This window comes from Botrytis byssoidea (assembly GCF_014898295.1).
Source record: "Botrytis byssoidea strain MUCL 94 chromosome Unknown BBYS_040, whole genome shotgun sequence".
NCBI lineage: Eukaryota > Fungi > Ascomycota > Leotiomycetes > Helotiales > Sclerotiniaceae > Botrytis > Botrytis byssoidea.
The window spans coordinates 206,118-226,628 of record NW_024065881.1 but is presented as its reverse complement, the minus strand read 5'-3'; the positions used below and the strand labels follow the sequence as shown (position 1 = coordinate 226,628).

The following is a 20,511-nucleotide window of genomic DNA, read 5'->3' as shown; positions in this document are numbered from 1 at the left end:
GTAGATAAGAACCGCCGTGCCACCTGCATATGTCCAACCTCGTAAATCAATGAATATTATCTCACAATTCATCCACAATGTTACATTGCCTTGTATTGAAGTTTTACCAGTGAATCTGCCAACACGCGACTACTGGTATCTAGGCATCCATGGCGCGGGGTTAGGCACACTGCGCCACTCAGCCTTACACAAAACTCTACCTACATATAATGCACCTGCATCCCCAAAGTATACTGCCAACTATTCCCAGATCACATCAACTTTCTGCAATCAAAAAAGTCATTAGCCCCCATCGTACATTCAAAATGACATCCGCAAATCCAATGTCTTTGCAACGCGCTCCTAACTCCAACCCCGATCACGGACCAAGTAACGATATTGCCTCCTTCAAAAAAGTGCTTGCCTCCTCCACTCGAGTTCTCGCTCTTTGCGGTGCGGGTCTTGGGGCTTCGTCCGGTCTTGACACTTTCAGGGGCCCCGGTGGCATGTGGAGAAATTATCGCTCGCAAAATCTTGCTACCCTGGATGCTTTCACCAGAGATCCGGGCTTGGTTTGGTTGTTTTATTCGTATAGACGCCATAAGGCTTTTGCTGCGGAACCGAACAAGGGACATTTTGCCCTTGCAGAGTTGGCGAAGAGAATGAAGAAGGATGGAGAAGAGGGATTCGTGTGTTTGACGCAGAACGTTGATGGTGAGTTTTGAAGAGAAGTATCTTATGTTGTCTGTTTGTTATCATATTTTGAGACCGAAAGTACTGCCCTGGAGGCCATTGGGAGTTGTTAAGTGGTAATCAACCAACGTAAATTCTTAATTCAATTTTAGCGTTCTGAGCTATCTCTTTTGCTGCTGGGGGCATTGGACCAAAGTCTTTACTAATCCAATCAGGTCTGGCTCAACGTGCGGGTCATCCAGAAGGCTCCCTCAAACTTCTTCACGGCTGTCTTTGTGACATTAAATGTGCCGATCCAGTTTGTTCTTACCGTGAACGCAATAATTTCGACGACCCTTTTCATCCATCTATCGCAATCACCAGCGAAGATGATATCAAAATTCTCCCCGCAGCTACGGAAACGGTAAGACCTTTTATCCCTCTCACACTGAGCCCTGCAATGTTATCCAGAGTTGGCCCGGAAGTTCAAGTACGATGCAACTTCCTCAAAGTCACCTATAGCTAACATAAATCTAGCAAGCAATGATTACTTATCTTGACCCCAACAAACAAACAACTACAATCAAGAAAGAAGAACTTCCTCATTGTCCCCAATGCACCACTGCTCTCTTGCGTCCGGATATCGTGTGGTTTGGAGAAGCTCTCCCAGAAGATACTCTAGACGAAGTAGATCGATGGATTGACAAAGCACCAGTTGATCTTATCTTGGTCGTTGGAACAACGGCAAAAGTTTATCCGGCAGCAGGATATGTAGATGTTGCGAGGGACGCGGGCGCAAGAGTTGCAGTGATCAATATGGATGCGGATGGTTTGGGTAGCGCGAGTGGATTGGGTAAGGATGATTGGTTGTTTTTGGGTGATGCGGGTGCGATTTTGGACGAGATTTTGGACGAGATTTTGAGTCCGTTGAACGATGAGGAAGAAAAGGGAAATAAGGAGGAGAAGGCTTGAAGCTGTGATGTGGCGTACAAGAAGTCGATTGCAATTGGGATATAAGACTATCGAAAATCATGTCATGGTGGCGGGCATGATCATCAAAATAACCGCGTTAATTCATGTGGCCTATTGTTCATTCTATTGAATGAAGAAAGCTTCCAGCACTAGCGAGACTTCAAAAGTTCATTGACGTCATAAAGTTCAACTAGTCAGAAGCCGATTTGCGTTCATAATGTTAGAGTTTACCTTCATGACTGATCTTTCGCTTAATCGATGAACGCCTTCCCCTCGGGTTGAAAGCCTACGAGCAATTCTGATACACGATTTACCTCAATATATCTCGAACACTTTCGCGCTAATCCCCAATTCTAGCCCTTCTCCATTCATAAATCCATTCGCATACACTTTCCCCCGAACCATAAGCTCATCCTGCTTGTCCAACTCTCGTCTCAATAAAACAGGCCATCTACATCCATATAACGCAGTAATCACATCTCCCTTTCTTGAAAATGGAAACGTAACACCCATTATGCTTTTCCCTCTTTCGTCTTCGGTTGTCATACCCGTGTAGAAACGTCGATCATCCATTGCCATTTTTAGGCAACAAAACAATTTGCTCACGAGCTCTGCATCGTTCACTCGTAGTGGTGAATTTTGAGCGAGAGATATATTACATATCTTGATAAAAGTCGGGACTAGTGGGTGCTGCGATACAAGCTCGTCTATATACCCCGTTTTTAAAAGCGTTTTTCTCTGTGCCGTAAATAATGCGACTTGGTTGAAGCTATTGATACTATATGCCACATAGAACGATTCAAGTATAGAGCGAAAATCCAGAGGTCCATTATTTTCTACTGGATGCACAACATCAGTAATAGTAGCAAGATGTATGCCTCTACAGTTTAATACATTACCATCCTCGGAAATATGTGCATCAATAAGCATATTCCCCGAGGCGTTCCACTGCAACAAGTGGTCCGCAGTTCAACCTCTTAGATGTCCAGGACAAAGGCCGGTACCCTCACGAATACAAGACCAGTTCGGTACCCATGTCGCTATTGTAGATAAACCCTGGTATGAGCCGGAAGGACAGTGACATTTTGTTTTTTCACCTGCGCATATTATCTCAAGTCGATCTATTGTTTCGGTTATTAGGCGAGCGACATCTTTGTACATTTCAGACACGCTCTTTGAGTAATCAATCATCAGTTTCTGGTGATATGAATAGGACAGTCCGGCTATTCCATAAACTTTATCTCGTGGATCTCTGCATTCGAATTTGCGAAATGTTTGATGAATATCGAGTAGTTCCATATGCTTGGCTATTGGATCTGAAAAATGTAGTTTGCCATCTAGGAGCGGTAGGTTGGCAGGAATCCGAACAGATTCGATAACATAGGTTGTGTATGGCGGAAGAGTTTCAATTTCGCTGTTGTCTAGATATTGGAGTGCTTGGCCTAGAGCGAGGGGAATGAGCTCTTCGCCAACGTATACCCAGGTTTCAGAATTAATCAGGACTTCTTGGACAATCCACAGTCGGTTCCAGTAAGGTGATTTATGGATCTCCTCGAGTGCTTCCCAGCATTCACCGAGTTGGGGATTTTGAAGAATGGTAATTAGTTTGGATTTATGCGATCTTAGAAGCGATTGCGTAGTGCTCCAATGATCATTTCCAAAACTGTCGATAATCGCAGCGAGTTCCTTTTGGCCTTCGTAATGAGGAATGTTTGGCCAGACTCATATGTGAGAAGCGTGCTTGTAGATTTGATGCATCATGGATATCTGTTGATTTCTTTCTGTCAAATCCTCTTGGTTGATACATAAGGCATCTGCCCAAAGACAAGTCTCTAGTGTAAAGCGAGGCTTTTGTGGCGATGTCTGCTGAGTCGTCTTTACTGACGCTTTGTATCGAAAGTACTTGAGAGCATTCAGGATATTTTCTTACCAATATTAACTGGTACTCCATCAACGGTATTGGGCTCAGATGACAATGCTCTTGAAGAGTCACTAAGCCCTTTAGCTATTAGCTCACCATTGGGATGGTCCTCATCAGGAACGACATCGCCCCATGTATGAGAAAGCGCAGTAAAACTGGTTTCAAGGTCATCCACTAAAGAAACATATTTAAAGATACAAGCTAGGGCCTTATAAAACCGTTCTGATTTCGCAGGGAGAATATTACTCAAACCTCTTGACTTGTGTTATTCAATGGTCTATAAATAATATTAGCTATTTGGCATGTACTATGTAGGAACGTTAGAAGGTATGGACAGCTGAAGATGGTAGGATTTAGCGACACTCAATTAAAGTGATTGGTCGTTGAATCACCTAAGGTTTCAGCGAACATAGATTTTGGTGCCATCTCAATCTATATACATGATTAAATCATAATGGTATAAAGGTTGAGATTATAGCAGAAGCAGAAGCAACCTGAGGATAAGAAGACTGTGGCTCAAGTAAAAGTGGCACAGCCACAGGAGCATGCCGCACTAACCTTTTTAAGGAATAGATAACCGATATAGATTCTGATACTCCCTAAATTCAACCTCACCTGGTCCCTATTCCTTTAACGCCAATGCTGTCGTCTGCAAATCTAGAGCTCCTGGATTAAGGGCAATATCTGATCTGTACTGTACGTACGTCAAAGGAATAATTGTGGAACTCTTTTGTTCCTCATCAATGGCGGGAAATTTTGCCCGGGGGGCCTCCTCCCTGGAGGCCCCCGGAGATTTCACTGTTCACTCACAGTCCCGAAAATCGTTTGCCGTTGACTCATGTACGATTCAAGTGGAGAAAGCAATTTTGTGCCGCTGTTGATCTTTGATGGTTGGACCCAGTTGATCCATGGATCGTTCTTCTTTGATGAGTTTATTGGTCAAGCAATGCATCTCAACACACACATTTTTATGTTTTGTCAAGACGACTAAGAGGAAACTGGATTAGCAAAGTTGAATAACCAAGTTGCCTTCTCTTTCTCAATCATACCAAGCAACACCTTAAGCCAGGGAAGCTTTCTTTTGTGCCTGGAATGACCCATTGTACCCTTTGGTTATGATATCATTATGATTGTGTGGGATTTTATCTCTATTTACCATTGAAGGTCTATCATATTCTCAAAATATAAATATAGCACTCATTCCCCCTTCACTTTCCTTCTCACTCTATCCTCTTCAAGAAGCTCATCATTTACACCAACAATCATATTTCTCTCTCATCTACAATCGTCCGCTGTCGAAGCATATCTTCTACCAGCAATATTTATCAAAGTTTATAATCTAAATTACAAAAAGCTTAATCATGGCATCCACCGATATTCTTTCCCATACCCTCTCTTCCATCACTTCCATCAAACTCGAAGAGATTTCAAGCCAGAGATCTGCATTCGAGCAAGGCAAGTCGGAACTCCTCAAAACCGTCTCAGAACAGCCCAAGCAAAGTGAGAAACTCCGCATCTTACTAGATCGTATTGAGAGTCTTGCTTCCATGGGAAAGCTCAAGGATAACAAATCTATCTCGTTATACAACATCAGACTCTTCCTTCAACAAGCTCAACATGACCCATCGGTTTCAGAAGGCCTCCTCAAAGATTGGCAAGAAAAACTTGAGAAGGAACTTGACATTCATTCATTGAAATACGAATATGCTTCTTTATATGGTCGACTTGTCAACGAGTGGCTCTCGGCCTCGAAAGAAAAGATGGCGTCTGATGACGAATTTGAGAGCATTGGTCGAAAGGAGATGCATGAGCAGCGACAGAAATGGGAAGACTATGTTTTTAATCCTCTAGAAACTGACTCTACTGCTATTGAATCATATCTCACCAAGCTTTTTACCTCAACGTCGGATGTAAAGGATGCTTGGGAGAAACTACGACTCCAGACCGCCACCTTTGAAAAGGAGATGGAAAACCAAGTTCACTTTGACGAAAATTCCTTGAAATGGGTGATCAACGGCCTCCTGAGGAGTGATCTTCTTACCGATGAAAAGCGCGCTATTCTTAAAGATTTTCAAAGCAATAAAGTCGTTCTCGCCGAAGTTGCCGACGTTCTAAATATGCGCATATCATCACTCGACAAGTGGAAATGGGGCCTAGAGGGTACGTCTGTCGAACAACGCCGGCAAATCAACGGTCGCTACCGATTTTATCATGATGAAGATCTTCTACAATCTATTCTTCTTCGTTATCTCGGTGTTAAATGGTCCGTATTCTTCAAAGGCAAGCTTACCGAATTCAAGAATTCCCACAATGTCTGGGCCAGCTCCACTACACAAGTTCCAAAAGCAGACAACCACAGACGCGAATACTTCTTTGACCAACCTACTAATAGCAATATAATCAATGTTGAAGCTATTCGAGAGAGCCATTTCAACTCTGAAATTTTCCTCGAACAGTTACAACATTCACCCGAGGAACAACGAGGCGGATACGCAGACGATGACTCTGAACGCAAAACTGACACTCGTAAATCCCCTCAACAAATCACACAATCAGTTCTCCACACTTTGGCCACCGAAATAATAATGAAAACTCGTCTTGGCAACCCTCTGACGGTCGTTCGTTCCGATTTCGCTTGGTTTGGACCTTCTCTCTCTCATGCAAGCATGTTCTCAGTTCTATCACATTTTGGTGTTTCCTCTAAATGGATATCTTTCTTTCGCCGTGCTCTTGAAGCACCCATGGTATTTCCATCCGATGGACCATCCGCTCCTGTCCGTATTCGCAAACGTGGGACTCCGATTAGTGGTCCACTAAGTGACATGCTCGGCGAAACTGTTCTCTTCTGTCTCGATTTCGCCATGAATAATAGAACCAACGGTGCACGTCTATATCGCTTACACGATGATATATGGTTCTGGGGTAGCGAGTCAGTTTGCGTAACTGGGTGGAGCGTCATGGAAGAGTTTGCAGCCCTCATGGGACTTGCCTTTAACACTGATAAAACAGGTTCCTGCACCGTAACCCGCAACCCTACCACTATCATCAAGGTTCCTTCATCTCTCCCTAAAGGACTTGTTCGTTGGAATTTTTTATACCTGGATCCTCTCACTGGTCGATTCTTGATTGATCAAAAGCTAGTTGATAACCACATCAAAGAGTTGAGTCTTCAACTAAACGCCTGCAAGTCTATATTCGATTGGATTCAAGCCTGGAACATTTACGGCTCCCGTTTCTTCACCACAAACTTTGGTCGACCGGCGCATTGTTTTGGACTCGCCCACGTGGAAGATATCCTTACGACGTTCTCCCGTATTCAGACTCAACTCTTTTCTGAGACCGGTGGCTCCGTTACCTCAACTCTTAAATCCATGCTTCATACTCGCTTTGGTGTGGAAAATATTCCAGAAGGTTACCTCTATTTTCCCATGTCTATGGGTGGTCTTGACCTCAAATCTCCTTTTGTACCACTCTATTTGGTCCGCGATCAAGTTGAAGAGAATCCAGATAAAATCATGGATACTTTCTTCACCCAAGAGCGTCATAGTTACGAACTCGCGAAAAAGCAATATGATGATGGCGACGCATGGTCAAGTCGTCCTCGACGTGATAAGGAGCTCGACCTTGAAGGCTTCCCCCCGTTTGAAGAATACACACAATATCGAGAACGCACATCGAGAGCGCTGCATAATGCGTATTATCAGCTGAAGGATGAACCAACGGAGTGCGCGGTTAATATCATTGTGGGAAGAGTGATGCAGGGGAGCAAATGGGAGACGAGAGGGATGACGAATTATCACAAGTGGATTTTGCAGCTTTATGGGGCGGATATGGTGGAGAGGTTTGGGGGGATAAATGTTGTAGAGAAGGGATTACTCCCGACTGGGATGGTGGGGATGTTCAGGGAGAGTAGATTTAAGTGGCAAGGGTGAGGTTGAGTGATTGTTGTAAAGGAGATGATGGATGAGTTGAGAGGACTGAACGAGAACACGCTTCTCACGTATTTTGGGAATGAATTCAGAATCACAAGATATTCGTAATAGATACCACTGCTGTGCAATTGAAACTACATTTGCATTGTTTCAATTCTTTATTTTCTCTGCGTGTCTACTATAGTACTTGGATGCAAACAAATGATATCTCATGGCACAACCAAAGTGAAGCTCTGAAAAATTAAGCATGAATGTTTGTTTTTACGGACTCCCGAATACAGAGTGATGTCTCGCCGTATGTCATATATGCACTCCGCATAGACCCAGTGCTAACCACCGAATGTAAGACATTGACGTTCTCCCTTGGCGCACAGGCTCAAGAGGTATATCAATCACCAGAATAGCAACAAGAGCCATGAGCAACGACTAGTCGGCCTTTTAAACGTCGACTACCTATTTTTAAGTTGGGGAAAGTAAGTTTCCCCGGAAAGCAAATAAGTGCCTCCGCTAGTATTTTTGATAGGAAATGTATCATCACATCAGATCAACATAGAAAAGCTTCTTTCTACCACACCACAACCATTTCATGTGTGGATTTAGGAAATATTATACTATCGAATTCGGCAAGGGTAAGATAGCATGAAGATATTGAATTTTCCACAATAACTCCAAAGCCAAACGAATTATATGGATGTTGATTGATCAAGGACGTCTGTTTCCCAGAGACACTCAATTTCCCCAACTCAACTGGGAAGGGGTCAGCCATTAAGTGCGCCGAGTGTTAGCTACCGGTATTAAAGTATAACGACACTGAGTTGTGATGATACGAAACCCCTCATGACAATGCTTACTGTGCAATGTGCAGTGTTGACACTAACGCCAAGGAGGATAAATATTCAAACGATAATTGGGGATCATCGGCGTTTATGTAACCGAGCCGACAAGCACGCAGGGACTAGATGGAGAGATGATGAAATGGCGTAAAAACATAATCAACAGAATAAGTCAGCAAAACGGTCTGGTATTGAGGTCATTCTGAACCTGCCTCGAGCGTGTCTGGAGAAAATTCGGGAGCTCGGGAAATATGCGGGTTAAGGGAAGTTTGAATGCAGTATGGATCAGATATGCACGGTATGTAATGGATATACGAGTATCATGGAATCGGTGAAAGGATGAGTTGATTGATATCAGATACCGAATAACAATGAAGTTTGAAATGAAGAGGTAAAGGGGTGAAGAGATGAAGAAACTGAAACTTCAATTTCATATTCATCCTACCCTTTCAATCATCTTCGTCACGACAAGAATCACGGCAAGAACATGACAAGACCAAATCTTGGCAAGTTTCTGGAACCGTTGAAGAATGATATAACAATGGATGCCATTACAGTACAATGCCATTATGCCATGATGCCATGATGCCATTATACCTTTCCATTCTCAGGTGCCGAGTTTACTCCCGCGAACTCCGCAACATCCACCCCCACTTTCTCCTCAATATGAGCAAAATCCCCATTTCGAAGGCGAATTTTCTTTTGAGGAACAATCTCACGACAATCTCATGACAATCTTATAACATTAACAAAGTTGAGATTTGCTGATTAATCCCTGACTACCTAGATACCTCGTAGCTACCTGGTACCATCTTAAAAACGACAGGGGAAGTCGCAAAAGCTTTGGATTAAGGTTATATAGGTACGAGTAGGTATTTCTTATCCACTAACCATATTTTTTTTACTTTCTCATAGGTAACCAATTTATATATCAAGACCCGATGCCATCTTGCACCCCGAGTATATCATCTTTCAACCAGAGGGAATGAATGTGTACAACAACATACTCATCCAACCTACCTACCTACCTATTTATATGAATTCATCCATCTGAATAATGAATTGATATAGCTAGCTATCATCTCAACAATACCCTGATACCACAACACAACCGCAACTTCACATCCCCTCCTATCTCTTCCAAATAATTCATTGATTCACTCCTATCCTCTCCAATCAACGACAACACTTCGTACTCATCTCTCATCATGTCCTCAATCCAAGAACTCGATTTCGAGAAACTTCCAATCTCCCCTTCAGAACTCTCACATGCTGCAACCGAATTTGACAAGGAATTCGCACCCATCGTCTCGCCTCCAGATACACCCGTTCCAGAATGGGACAAGAAACTCAGTCGATCTATTTCACTGGCGCGAAGGCGATCTTCCAACGGATATGGTTGCGACGACCCGGAAAATCCTGCTAGAGATTTTGAAGGAGAAGAAGTTGAGAGAGATCCTTTCGAGGTGAAGTTTGATGGTGGTGATAGTGATCCCATGTGCCCGAGAAGTATGGCTCATGGGAGAAAGTGGTTGGTAGTTATTATTGTCAGCGCGAGTTCTTTTTGTGTGTAAGTTCATCCCATCTTTTATCATGCATGTATTTCTCGCTTGACTTGGTACTCTGCCTTGAGATTTTCAGATGGGGTTCATCTGGTAATCATGGCTGATATCAAGAATCACCTACCTTTTCGGCACGATAAACACCCACAGACGGTGGAGCTAAATAACCAAAAAATGTGGAATATTACGCATACTAATCTGACTTGCTTATTAGTACCTGTGCGTCATCAATGTATACCAGTACATACGCCCAGATAGAGGAAGAATTCAATTGCTCTCGAGAAGTCGCTACCCTTGGACTTTCTATGTTTATCCTTGGACTTGGTCTGGGACCCATGCTGCTCGGACCTCTTTCGTAAGCATTCTATTCGATGTCTCTGCTTCAATACTTACTGGCATCAACAGTGAATTCTATGGTCGTCGTCCGATATATCTTTGCTCCTTTTCTTTCTTCTTAATATGGCTTATTCCTTCGGCTGTGGCGCAAAATATTCAGACGATGCTCGTAGCGAGATTCTTTGCTGGTCTTTCCGGAAGTGCCTTTCTGTCCGTTGCAGGAGGCACGGTGGGAGACTTATTTAATCGAGAACAACTCCAAGGTCCTATGCTACTCTATACAGCATCGCCGTTCATCGGTCCATCATTTGGTCCACTGATCTCTGGATTCATTAACCAATTTTCATCATGGCGTTGGACATTCTACGTTCTGATCATCTGGTCAGCGTGCAACTTAACATTGATCTTTTCTCTTGTCCCAGAAACTTATCATCCGGTTGTCTTGAAGGCCAAAGCTCGTAAAATTCGAAAGGAGACTGGCGATGATCGTTGGTTTGCACCTAATGAGAGACTCAACAAGTCTATTCCGAAGACCATTGGTTATTCCCTCCTCAGACCCGGTCAATTGTTAATTCTTGAGCCCATGTGTCTCTGCCTTTGCATATTTTCTGCCATCTTGCTTGGTATCCTCTACTTATTCTTTGGCGCCTTTCCTCTCGTCTTTGAGGGTAATCACGGATTCCAACAATATCAAGTTGGATTGACTTTCCTAGGCTTGTTCATCGGGATGCTAATCGCAGCGGCTACTGACCCTTTCTGGCATAAGAACTATGTAAGACTGATCAATCAGCGAGAAGAAATGACGGGCGAAATTGGTGGGTCCGAACCTGAATATCGCCTACCTCCAGCTATTCTAGGAGCCTGTCTCGTTCCTATCGGGTTATTCCTCTTTGCGTGGACAACATATTCATCTGTTCATTGGGTTTTCCCAATCATTGGATCTGGTATTTTCGGAATGGGGTACGTCAAGTTTATTTTTTCCTCTCATGAAATCCCTTCATTATTCGTGATGCCCTCTCGTGCGTCTCTCGCTTTGTAGTTAGGTCCCCGAACCATGTATGTTCCATCGCCGGAGTGGCGTTTGCATCATGGATGTTTCGTTCCTGCATGGAGATGTAGTTGATCTTTTCATCTCATGTTTTGCACATCTGTTCCTTTTTGGGGAAATGTGATGCTGGATCTTCACTCTATTTCATGCTCTGGTGAGAAAGAAGACTTGAGATGTCTCACATGACACGCATTTGATGTGGTACCAAACAATACACTTGGAAAAGTAGCTAACCGGCTGGGATTCATGCAGAACCATTCTTGTGTTTACTGGTATCTTTACATTCCTGGTCGATGCATATCCATTGTATGCAGCCAGCGCTCTAGCAGCGAATAGTTTCATGAGAAGCAGTTTCGGAGGTTAGTCCTATTCCCCCTCTCCCCCAACGACCTGAGATACATCACCCACATATCCATAAATGTCTTATATGTACGAGAGGAGAATTAAAAAAAAACAAAGGCTGAACCAATTCCACTAGCTATCTTTCCGCTCTTTGGGATCCAGATGTATCACAAGCTCGGCGATCAATGGGCAACCACTCTCCTGGCGTTTTTGACGCTGGTCATGACGCCTTTCCCCTACCTCTTCTTTAAATACGGGAAGACCATCAGAGGACATAGTCGTTTTGCTACCGCGTGATGTGTCTCTTCAGCAATACATGCAACCGCAGTTAATATAAAATATGGACATGGGCTCATAACCATTGGAGTTTTTGATGAAGTACAGAAAGTTTTTCTAAAAATTTCGAGCGATTGGGCTAGTTGGTTAGTTTTGCATTGCATGGGTGAATGGAGTTTTGGGAAAAAGGACGGAAGGGAGAATCGGAGTTTGGTTTTTTTTTTCTTTTCTTCTTTTGTTAATCTAAAAAGACGTTGCGAGTTAACGTTCACGTTGAAGTTGACATTTACGTTTACGTCGTTGATGGTTGCTTGGTTTATGTTTACCTGTCTACCTAGGTATCGATCGATATTTAAGAGATGGACGGAGCATTTTTATAATTCATGTACTATATACCCCCTTATCAGTTTATTTACCGGTATTTGTTTGTTATCTATTTATTTATGGATTATTCATTCAAAACACTATCTAAGAGTTCTTTAACAAACGCCAAGATGAGAAGTTGGAATTGGAGATGGATGGAAAATTTAGATGTACCTATCTAGTTCGGATGGAGGATTAAAAGGGAATGAATGATATGATGTAGGTAGGTGGGTAAGTGGGTAGCTGGTTATGGCTACAAAGCGCCATTTCACTTTCTCTAAGCACGGAATGGTACGTAAGTATCTTTGAGAATTAATTTTGTTTTATCTTGTTTTGTTTCATTTACCATAAAAGAAGATGGATGGATGGATGGATGGATAGGTAGACGAATGAAGGAATGAGCGAATGAATAACTGATGGGATACGGGATACGAAATACTGGACATACCAGATGGTGGCTCCCTGGTTCCAGGACTTAATATATCATGTACCTTGGTTAGCTGATGTGTATGTGTGTAGTGTGTGTGTGTATGTGTTACGATGTAATGACTCTCGAGGTGAGGTGGATGGGTGTGCGAGCGAGAGTGCGAGTGCATATATCTGTAGAGTGGGGAGGGGGGTGGATTGTGATGTATTGTATTTGTAGAGTGATGTATTTATTCTATTGTGTTTATTGGATTGGATTGGATTGGATTGGTACGTGTGGATGTGGATGTGGATGTGATGGGAGGGGAGAGAGGGAGGGAGGAGAGGAGGTGTGATGGATGGATGGGATCTGGAGTCTGATTTGGATTTGGATTTGGATTTGGATTGGAGAGGTTGATGGATGGCGATAGAGTGTTATTTCCTTGCGGTATTCCCGTCTTTCTATCTACAGCTAGAGTCTACTGGATAGGTAGGTAGGTATGAAGACCTAAGTGGGAGAAAAAAAGGAAAAGGGAATTGGGATTGGGGATGGGGATTTGAAAGTTGTGTTTATGTTTATGTTATGATACTGGGGTCTTGGAGGGTGATTGATGGGATGGGATGTGTATTCCCGTAAACTCCAGAAACCATTGGGACGGAACGGGTTCTGTTTGGTGGAAATGAATGGATGAATGGAATGAATACAGATTTTGTGTAAGGGAGGAGTGGGTGACTAGGACTAAGACTATTAGAGCCAAGATGCAGAATACGTGGTAGCTGGTAGATGAAAGGGTGGGAGGATACGATGGATGGATAGATAGATAGATGAAGGATCGAGATGAATGGTGGCAGTCTGTCTGTCATTCAGTCAGTCAGTCAGTCAGTAGTCAGTCGGTGAGCGGGATACAGTATAACACAGTACAGTACATACAGGATGGTACAACACGATATACCCAGGTATGTATGTATGTATGTACGGTAAGCGAGGCGGCCTGTTCTAATGAACGTTTTGTGATGGATGGATGGATGGGTGGTGGGCTTGCTTGAGTGGGATGCTTGGGATTGGTTGGTAGAGGAGGACAGCTTACTTGGTTTGCTGCGGTTAATGTATTATATAGTTTTTTATGTATGTGTTATGTATTATGTACTATGTATGGATGCATATGCAATGTAGTAGATAGTAGATAGTAGGTAGTTGTTACCATCGGCTTTTATTATAGTAGTAAACTCGAGGGAGTTTGAAGGAGGGAAGATAATAATATCTAGTCTGCCTCCACGGCAGTGGCCCCCGGAGGGTCAGCGAAGCGTCATTTAATAGACTTATGATTTGTGATGATCGAAGTCTTATTGTTAATGATGCTATTGATGATGGGGGCAAGCCCCCAAACCCCCTTAGCTCGCTGCGCTCGAGATAGAGATGGGATGTCTGGTTAGTTAGCGTGAGAGAGGAGTTGTGGGTTATATAATGTGATTTGATTAGAAGAGGTGTTGAAAGTAGGTATGTGAAAGGGAATTAATTGTATGGTGTGCAATCGTTGTATATTAGGTAATGGATTAATATAAGTGAAATATCTAGGTAATTGGGAGCAAGCTAAATAGAAGGATTTAATAAAGTCCTTGTCATACTCATGATATTCGAGTTTAATAATTGATTGTTTGTATTTCATAGATTAATATTAATATCTAAGGGTGACGACGATGATATTGAACAATTATATATATTGCTATAACGTGATTCATATGCGAGTGGATCATATCACCGAATGGATCACTTCATTTTATATACAAAATTCGTTTGTGTGTAACCGTGCACTTTCTTTATTTATCGATATAATTTTTCAGAAATTAAATATGTAATATCTAATTATATAAATAATATAAAAATCTAATTTTCATTTCAAAATTCTAATTAATATAAAATTTAATTGAAAAAGAAGGTTTTTGTAATATAAAGTGTAACAATTTTAAGCTATAATCAAAACATCTATAAAGAAATTAGAAATTATAGATATTTTATTTTTATTATTATTTTATATCCTTTTATTTTTCAAAAATAATGAATAGTTATTAAAATAGGAATATTAAAAATGACTAATTTTGGTGCATTTTCAAGTGATCCATTCGATGATATGATCCACTCGCATATGAATCACGTTATATGTTTAAAGAAGTATATCGATGTTATCTAGGTACATGGACTGGGTAAATATTACTGCGGATATATTGAGCGTTAAAAATGTGGCTATGTAAAATGTGGCTGTATTGACTGTGGCTTTATAATAAAATTCATCATAATTTATCATAATTCACTCATTTCAGCATCATTTTACCGTTTATTAATCCACTTCACTCCACTCTCCACTTTGATTTCTTTGGGAAAAGCTTCTTTTTGCTTTTGCTTAATCTGTTGAACATCACTAAAATTTTCCCCGCGCAATCATACAATACAAGACGGTCGCAACAACAAACCTCGTTCCTGCCACGCGGCGTTTAAGCTTGAAAGGAATGAAGTTTTGGTGATACTCTATATCATTTAATTGAGTACAAAGATCTTCTATTGATTTACCATTTGGAAAGGTAATTTGTTTGTTCAATCAGTCAATCAGTCAATCAAAAAATCAAGTTTCAAATTTCAAAATCCAACTCTGGGAAAACCAATTGATATCCTACCTGCTCTCTCAGCTTACCCGTTTTCACCCACCCAAACTCACCCACTCACACCCATTTACCCACCACCTCTTCTTCCCAAATCCTTTCATCCGCCATTGCACAGAAGATAAGTGCGATTTCAATTCGCAATTCATCGAACCCCCGCCGTCCTGATCTGCATCCATTTGAAATCTCTTCCACACGAGGCGAAAGATCCAAAGAAGAGAGAGACAAAAAGCTATATAGGTTCCAATTGAAAAGGAAAGAAATCCCCAAATACCCTGACCGCTCGAGAAAACAAAGGACGGCGAATATATCCATTTCCAATATATCGATTTTGAAGTGATACGCAAAAAGGGAAAGGATATTTCAATTGCATCAGTAGTGGAAGGCATTTTATTTGGGCACCAATGCGATTGCGGTGGGACTAGCTCGCGGATACTTGCAGCATCATACAGTAACACAGCATTCGATTATTACATTTGCGCATTCTCTCCAGCACGAGAGAGGAGGCTTGGTTGAGGGAGTAGGTTCTCCGCGTGACTACACATGCGTGGATGTAGTGCTTTACGAAGAGACTAGGTTTTGGATTGGCTGCAAGGAAAAAACAAGAATCGAAAAGAATCGAAAGCAAGATTGTCGAAAAGAGAACAGACATAAGGGTGAGATTTTGTACCCAAGGAAATTACGAGAAAATACGGAGCGGCCGAGTCGGGCAAACCTACCTGGTTTCTGGGAAGGATTTACGGAAAGAGAGGATTTAAGGCCAGTCAAATAGCGGTGCATGCGAACGCGTGTTGGTGTTCGGATAAGCACGCGGCGAAACGTGGTAAGGGATTGAAAAGACGCGGGTACTTACTTTGCGGCAAGAATTTATTTCGGAGTATCGCTAGGGTTACCCTTTGTAGCATTAAGATTGCTCACAGACGCAGGAAGGTGGTAGAAGTGTGCGCTGGAAGTGTGGGAGTGAGGAAACAAGGTCATTGTGCATTGTTGCTGGACGGGCGGTTCACGGCACCATCCTGTGTTGCCTTGGTTGTGTGACGAGGCTGCTGCAGCAGGGCTCCTGTTCAAGGATTGGCGAGGGAGGTTGACTGGGGCTTCTATTGATTGGAGTGTGGTGTCGCAGAAACGAACTAGCTTCTGCACAAGTACCAAGTGAGGTATTTAAGACAGGATGTCGGGAGAAACTGAAATAGATGATCCTGAGGTTTCGGATGGCGCTTCGGAGAACGATTATAGTGATCATGAGCAAGAGCTTGATGTTGTAGGAAAAGAGGACGATAATCAAGAAATGGCGGAACAAAAAGTAAGACCGGACGGTGAGGAGAATGGAAATACTGTAGGAGCAACGGCTACAGTTACAAAACCAAAATTCGATCCTAAAGATCCCTTGAGACCTAGAAGAAAGAAGGCAAGAAGAGCTTGTTTTGCTTGTCAACGAGCCCATTTAACTTGTGGTATGTTTGTTTTCATCAAGGATTCATTTTGGCGCTCTTTTTCGTACCAAGAGCCTTACAATTCGTTGTTTTGTTCTTTATTTTTATCTGGAATTTCAAAAATTTCAATGAAATTTGCTACATGTGCTGAGAATGAATTCAATAGGGGACGAGCGTCCATGTCAGCGTTGTATAAAACGAGGTTTAGCGGATGCTTGCCAGGATGGAGTCAGAAAGAAAGCAAAGTATCTCCACGATGCACCCCCAGAAGCTCTTAGACCTGTTTTGGGGCCAACTTATAATCAACAAGTGAGCAATAATCGAGCTACTGCCGCATCAACACCAACAGAACCTTCTCCTGGTATGGGGAACTTTTTCTCTCAGCCTGATACTTCACCATCTTATCCACTTTTTGGAGCCAACCAACAAGGTCAAATGCCACCGCCATTGCAGAATCGACTTTCATTTGGAAGCAATCAGCCATCACCAATATCTCCAACTTTTCATACAGTAGGCAATCGGCCAACTGGGTTGCAAGGAATTTCTCTACCGCAAGTCTCAAACGATTCTCATTCTGCATTCGGGGGTGGTGCATTTTTCGATCCCAGTAATCCAGCACTATTCAACTTTGATTTAGAAGGATTAAATTTCGGAAATCATTATGGAGCATTAGAATTTGGAATGCTAGGGCACATGGCATCAGGCTCAGCAGAAACACCACCACAAGATTCAAATGCAGGAATGCCACAGAATGTTAGCGATCTCGGTTTCAATAACAACTCGGCTTTCACTAATAATCCGCCCTTTAATCAAATCTATTCTCACGATACATTACCAGATTTTGCTGTAGGTTTGGACAGACCGAATGGAGGAAATGTCTTTGGCAATAATAACCTACATCATGGTTTACCTCATGCGTACGCAATTGCTACTAGTGGTAGTCAACACAGTCCTAGCACTGATGCGAGTCCTGCAGCAAGTACAATGGGATTTGAGAGCTCACCGACCACTACTAATTATCCAGCACCGGCAACTCATAGGCCAGCTAAACGACAAGATACGAAATCAGGACCATCTGGCAAGCTTGGGCCATCGGGTATCCTTGGAAAGAGGAATCGGGATCCTTCATCTATCTACGATACAGTTCATGAACCTTATTCGTATACTACCGGTTTCCATAGCCTGACTGCTTTTATTCAAAAACGGTTCTCGCCAAACAAGACACTTCGGATAGCCAAATCGCTCGCTTCCATTAGACCATCCTTCATCTCTTGTACAAAAACCCTCAATCGACAAGATTTAATATTCATGGAGAAATGTTTTCAAAGAACTTTATTTGAATATGAAGATTTCATGCTAAATTGCTGCACGCCAACAGTGGTCTGTCGTAGGACTGGAGAAATTGCCGCTGCTAATAAAGAATTTACACTTTTGACTGGATGGAGGAAAGAAGTCCTCTTAGGGAATGAAGCAAACCTCAATACCAATACAGGAAGTAGCGGTCCTCCATCGTCAGGAAGTTCGGGTCGAGGAAGTTTTACAACTCCCAGAATGCGTCCCCTCAACCTTGCCGACTCGAACCCGAGTGGTAAAACTCAACCCATCTTCCTCGCAGAACTGTTAGACGATGATAGCGTCATTGAATTCTATGAAGATTTTGCACGATTGGCATTTGGAGACAGTAGAGGAAGTGTTACGACTCGTTATAAGCTTCTTAGATATCAAACGGCAAAAGATACCTCTCAATCTCCTGAATGTGATAAGGGAAAGCGAAAAGATATTGTTGGATTTAATGGGGCTGGGATTGGAGGAATGGGTAATAGGATTAAGGAGATTGATGCGAACAATGGAATTGAGACGTTGCAACAGGATGGGAAGGTGGATTGTAGTTCTTGTTGGACAATTAAGAGGGATGTCTTTGATATTCCCATGTTAATTGTCATGAATGTGAGTATTTTTCTCCTCGAAAGGGGGCCGGGTTGGACCGAATTGGGGAATATCTACGAGGAGATCAAAGCTAATTATCTACAGTTCCTTCCTTGCATCTAGATTCTACTTATACATTATTCTGCACCACCTTGTCCTTCTTCCTCATCACGATGACGCCACTCTCGGTTGACACGATACATACGATACCTTCCCGTCTCCATACATATCACCAACTTAATACCTCCTTTCTTCATGGCTTCTTTTCATCGCTTGGTTTGTTTGCATTCATGCACAAGGGGTCAAGGCAAAAACTGGCGCTAGTCTTTTTGGTTTCGTTTTTGAGACGAAAGGTCTTGGACATAATGGGGATTTTTACTGGATCATGAATGGGATTGTGAATCTGAAATATGCATTTGCACAGGATCTTATATACCCCTTTTAGGGAAGATGGATTGATGAGATGAGAAGAAGGTTTCATAAGGTGGAGCAGTGCTTCACTTGTGAAGGTTTCATATGGGGGGTTTCATTTCGGAATTTTAGTACTAGTACATTTATATTCGTATCCATCTCATATTCATCTTTGGATGGGCCAATGGAATGAGCATTGCATTGCATATGTTTTGGGCATGGATTTTGGGATTTTTTGAAGGGTTTTTGGGAAGGGATGGATGGATGGATGGTTAAATGGGCTTTTATGGGTTAGAATTCAATTGGGTTTTGGGATGGCTGCATGTAATGCAATGCATGATATGATGTGGTATATGAAATGGGTATAAGAGTGAGAAGAGAGGATGTGGGGGCTAGGGATGGGGTGAGGCTGCAGAGGATGATAAAATAAAAGGATGAGGCGAGAGGCGAGAGGGGAGAGGGTGAGAAGTACCGGGGGGTAGGGTGTGTGGGTTTCAGACTGGGGAAGGGGAATAAATTTGTATTTAGAATGGGGATTATTTGATATGAGGCAGAGGCGAAGGCAAAGGATGACGATGATGATCATGATGATATTGTTGTTGCAACGGGGGAGGGGGAGGAAAGCATTATGAGATTGATGGGTTGATTGGTTGATTGGAGACGTGGATGTGAATGTGGATGTGGATGAGGATGAGAGCGACAACGAGAATGATACCATATTTTATTGTTATTGCACATACCTACCTACCTACCTATCTCATTTGACCTGAATAGATTTTGATGATGATGATGAATATTAATCTTTGCTTTGAGAACTTCATTCTTAATGAAGAGGGGAGAAGGGAAAAATCGAAGCTTGTAAGTAGGTAATGTAATATAGGGACTCGGGAGTATTCAATGTATGTATGTATGTATGTATGTAGTAGGTATGTATGTAGGTATGGTGATTGATACTCAATTTTTAATTGTAATGATGATGATGATGATGATGATAATGATATTCATAATAGTGGTATATCCAATCCAATCCAATCCAATCCAAATCCAATCCAAACCCAAACATCAAATCCGAAAACTCCATTGCAACCTACCTACCTAGGTATGCCATGCCATGCTATGTTGCTAAAATATACATACACTCACTACACTACGTGCGATCAACCGATCCCCTCTTTCCTTTCCTTTCCTTTCCTTTCCTTTCCCCTCATAATCTAAAAAGTTATTTTCGTTTCTCATCTACATCCCATCCTATTCCATCCCATGCCATGCCATCCCGCTCGTATCATATCATAAAATATCATATCGTGAATCATATACAAATCTCGTTCATCCCTTCCTTCCCTCATTCCTTCCTGTTGCCCGCCCTGCCCAACCCTGCCGACCTTTTTCCGCCTTTTTCTTAATCTTTTTCTTAATCTTGAGTTTTGTTGCTATTGTACGCATGT

At 42.3% G+C, this 20,511-nt stretch overlaps 6 protein-coding genes across 6 annotated transcripts; 4 read left to right on the top strand and 2 right to left on the bottom strand.

The window, feature by feature from the left end:
• Positions 1–305: 305 nt before the first annotated feature.
• EAE97_011719 (uncharacterized protein) lies at positions 306–1,623 on the top strand (the record flags this gene model as incomplete). Its single annotated transcript, XM_038882234.1, has 3 exons — positions 306–693; positions 888–1,141; positions 1,189–1,623. 3 exons carry the CDS (start codon positions 306–308, stop codon positions 1,621–1,623), a joined length of 1,077 nt encoding a protein of 358 aa, XP_038726982.1.
• Positions 1,624–1,938: 315 nt separating this feature from the next.
• Positions 1,939–2,202, bottom strand: EAE97_011718 (uncharacterized protein; the record flags this gene model as incomplete). The annotated part of the gene is made up of 1 exon (XM_038882233.1): positions 1,939–2,202. The coding sequence occupies one exon, from the start codon at positions 2,200–2,202 to the stop codon at positions 1,939–1,941; it is 264 nt and encodes an 87-aa protein (XP_038726981.1).
• A 390-nt stretch (positions 2,203–2,592) lies between these two features.
• Positions 2,593–3,970, bottom strand: EAE97_011717 (uncharacterized protein; the record flags this gene model as incomplete). The annotated part of the gene is made up of 3 exons (XM_038882232.1): positions 2,593–3,344; positions 3,554–3,796; positions 3,937–3,970. The coding sequence occupies 3 exons, from the start codon at positions 3,968–3,970 to the stop codon at positions 2,593–2,595; spliced, it is 1,029 nt and encodes a 342-aa protein (XP_038726980.1).
• A 935-nt stretch (positions 3,971–4,905) lies between these two features.
• Positions 4,906–7,476, top strand: EAE97_011716 (uncharacterized protein; the record flags this gene model as incomplete). The annotated part of the gene is made up of 1 exon (XM_038882231.1): positions 4,906–7,476. The coding sequence occupies one exon, from the start codon at positions 4,906–4,908 to the stop codon at positions 7,474–7,476; it is 2,571 nt and encodes an 856-aa protein (XP_038726979.1).
• A 1,550-nt stretch (positions 7,477–9,026) lies between these two features.
• On the top strand, positions 9,027–12,525 carry EAE97_011715 (uncharacterized protein). Its single transcript, XM_038882230.1, has 6 exons — positions 9,027–9,177; positions 9,246–9,879; positions 10,086–10,226; positions 10,277–11,167; positions 11,508–11,614; positions 11,734–12,525. The coding sequence occupies exons 2-6, from the start codon at positions 9,518–9,520 to the stop codon at positions 11,892–11,894; spliced, it is 1,662 nt and encodes a 553-aa protein (XP_038726978.1). The 5' UTR covers positions 9,027–9,177; positions 9,246–9,517; the 3' UTR covers positions 11,895–12,525.
• Positions 12,526–16,467: 3,942 nt separating this feature from the next.
• On the top strand, positions 16,468–18,778 carry EAE97_011714 (uncharacterized protein; the record flags this gene model as incomplete). Its single annotated transcript, XM_038882229.1, has 3 exons — positions 16,468–16,750; positions 16,896–18,676; positions 18,761–18,778. 3 exons carry the CDS (start codon positions 16,468–16,470, stop codon positions 18,776–18,778), a joined length of 2,082 nt encoding a protein of 693 aa, XP_038726977.1.
• Positions 18,779–20,511: the final 1,733 nt, after the last annotated feature.